Genomic DNA, 2,912 nt, shown 5'->3' on the forward strand with positions numbered 1-2,912 from the left:
TGTACATATTTCACTTCAACAGAATTAGATTTTGCCCATTTATCAGCCATCATATTGTTATTTAGATGCTATCTCAAAGGGTTAGTTCACCCAAAATGAAAATTCTGTCGTTAATTAGTCACCCTCATGTCGTTCTAAACCCGTAAGACCTTCGTTCATCTTCAGAACACAAATTAAGATATTTTTGATGAAATCCAACAGCTTTCTGACCCTGCAGAGACAGCAAGGGTCCCACCACGGTCAAGGCCCAGAAACCTAATAAGGACATCGTTTAAATAGCTATGAGCAGGGTGCGAACTATATATACAAATTATAAATATATAAAAGCATAATATAAATGTATTTATTTGTAAGTGTGTGAGAGAGAGAGACCAACAGTGATATGAAATATATTCCCAATTATCAAGGTGCCACGTGAGTTTTTTCTTCCCCACTGTTTAATGTTAGACGCATAGACTGTGGTTAGACGTGATAATCATTCTGGTTTGAAATGCAGTCCAGAACTCCGCAGGTCGTGTAAACTGCGCATGCTCCTTGACCTTGCGCTCAAACCACGCCCGCGGGATGTCGTCAGCCGTTTTAATGCGCGAACGGGACTTTTATTATGGTGTGGTGTTGTGACGTCACGCCTGCGCTGTAGTGATTCGGCGGAAGAAAGGTTTGTGGAGAAAGTGTTTAAATCGATATAAACGGGCGATGTAAATGAAATGATTATTCTTGACTGCAGCATCGTAATGCTTTATCTACCGCTAACGCACGTTATTTCTGTGAGCACACGAGTAACAGAAAAGAACAGCGCGGCTCATTTCTCTCTCTGTGTTGTGAATCAGTTCATCACAAACACGCATTCACCGACTCCGAGTCAATTGAGTCAAAACGATTCTGTGTTCAGAGTCGCTCGAGTCACCAGACAAACTCAACAAAACAATGCAAAACACGTTTTGTGTGATAAAAGCACAACTTTTACAAACCAGCTGTGAACATGCAGTCTATTAACTATATTCTCCAGATCACTCAGAGATGTAGTTTATGTTTATTAGTGTGTCTGTGAATGATTCTCTCTCAAACAGGACAAGCTCAGAGAAACTCCTGACATCTGCAGGACAAACTGCTGAAGATGATGTTTATTAAAGAGGAGAGTATAGACTTCAGGATTGAAGAAGTGTTCAGTCTGAAACATGAAAACACGGAGGAACAAACAGGTTGGTTTCTTTCTCAAAGCTGAACTCATTTGATCCTCATTAAAATGTACAGAAATGAGTGATGTTTCTGAAGAATCTCATGTGATTAGAGTAATTAGTAATAGAGTAATGTAGTAATCACACGTTTACAGACCTGTTGAGATCACAAATACTGATGCTGGAACTGAGATGACCCTATACTTAAAGTTTTCATTCATTATTATGTTCTTATTACGCATTAAATTAAGACAAATCATATGAAAGTGGCATAAACTAAATTGTTACAATATTTTGTGTGACATCCCAGCTAACAGAACGTTCCCAGTTTTTGGTCCCTGTTCGGTTCTTTTTATGGGAAGCCAGTGCTAATGTAATACACACGAGAAGTGCCTGTTATACAAGGGTTCAGTCATCGTTCTAGTGTGAAAGCTAGGACAGAAAGGGATAAAGATAGAAAGGACTGCACGTGTTGGAAGTCCAGCCAGAAGAGCGTTGCAGTAGACTAGTCTATAAATGCCGAGGGCCTGGACAGAAGCTGTGCTGCGTGCTCTGTTCGGCAGGGTCTGATCTTCCTGATGTTGTGTAGTGCAAACCTGCACGATCGAGCTGTTTTTAAAGGTCAGCAGATCATCAAGGATCACCCCCAGATTCCTGGCCGAGCTGGACGGTGGGGTTATCATTGATAGTTCAGTGGGATGGTAAACTGGTGCTGTACTGATGGGGTGGCTGGGAAGATGAGAAGCTCTGTCTTTGCCAGGTTGGGTTGCAGGCGATGTTCCTTCATCCGTGCTGAGATGTCCGTCAGACTAGCGCTGCACGATTAATGAATGTGATTGTCATGCACATCTCGTCAGTAAAGCCGGTTCTGTGATTAGTAGTAAATCTCCATCACCTGCTTTCAGACGGAGCAGCATTTACTACACAGAGCTGTAGTTCACTGACAAGCTACGCAAAATCGCGTTCATAATCACAGACGATATAATCGTACGATTATGAAATTGAAGAAATCATTCACGATAATGACAGCTGTTTGCGTAGCTTCTCCGTGAACTACGGCTCTGTGAAGTAAATGCTGCTCCATCTGAAAATACCACATTTAATAACATGCTTTTACTCGTTTATTCAGTAATCGCTATAGGGATTGCCTGGGCTTCTTCTGCAGGGTGTATTTGGAGTTTCTCTGGCCTTCAGATGGAGATTTACTGCTGATCACAGAACCCTGCTTCACTGAAAGATACGCATGACAATCGCAGCTTCTGCCTAATCACGATTTATCGCCTTTGTGATTTAATTTCGATTAACTGTGTAGCCCTACCATCAGGCAGTCTGATATCCGAGCAGGTACCGTTGGATCATCTGGTCAAAATGAGAGATGGAGCGGTGTGTCATCAGCATAGCAATGGTAGGAGAAGCCATGTGCCTGTATGATGGGTCCCAGTGATGTAGTGTATATAGAGAAGAGGAGCGGTCCTAGAACTGATCCCTGAGGAACCCCAGTGACCAGCTGATGTGATTTGGATACCTCTCCTCCCCAAGCCACCCTGAAGGACCTACCTATGAGGTCCGCAGACAGATCTAGCAGAATGACAACTGAAGATTTGGACTCAGCTCTTGCCCTCTGTAGCGCTTCAGTGACTGACAGCAAGGCGGGCAAGGCGGTATGGCCACTTTTGAATCCGGATTGGTTATTGTCCAGCTGGTTGATCTGTGAGAGGAAGGAGAGGAAGGAAG

The 2,912-nt window shown here is 43.0% G+C and overlaps 1 protein-coding gene across 2 annotated transcripts in view; it reads left to right on the plus strand.

Moving 5' to 3' along the window:
• Positions 1 to 528: 528 nt before the first annotated feature.
• The window catches only part of LOC107707157 (uncharacterized), a 13,520-nt gene continuing 11,136 nt past the window's right edge, over positions 529 to 2,912 (plus strand). Inside the window, exons 1-2 of one of the 2 annotated variants that reach the window (XM_016511072.1) lie at positions 529 to 658; positions 1,071 to 1,202. In XM_016511072.1, the coding sequence (XP_016366558.1) occupies positions 1,118 to 1,202 (85 nt within the window). In that variant the 5' untranslated portion in view covers positions 529 to 658; positions 1,071 to 1,117. Of the gene's footprint in view, positions 659 to 1,070; positions 1,203 to 2,912 lie in introns of those variants that run through there. The other variant, XM_016511074.1, reaches the window with a different exon arrangement.

This window comes from Sinocyclocheilus rhinocerous, unplaced genomic scaffold, assembly GCF_001515625.1.
Source record: "Sinocyclocheilus rhinocerous isolate Xijiao unplaced genomic scaffold, SAMN03320098_v1.1 scaffold2220, whole genome shotgun sequence".
Lineage (NCBI taxonomy): Eukaryota > Metazoa > Chordata > Actinopteri > Cypriniformes > Cyprinidae > Sinocyclocheilus > Sinocyclocheilus rhinocerous.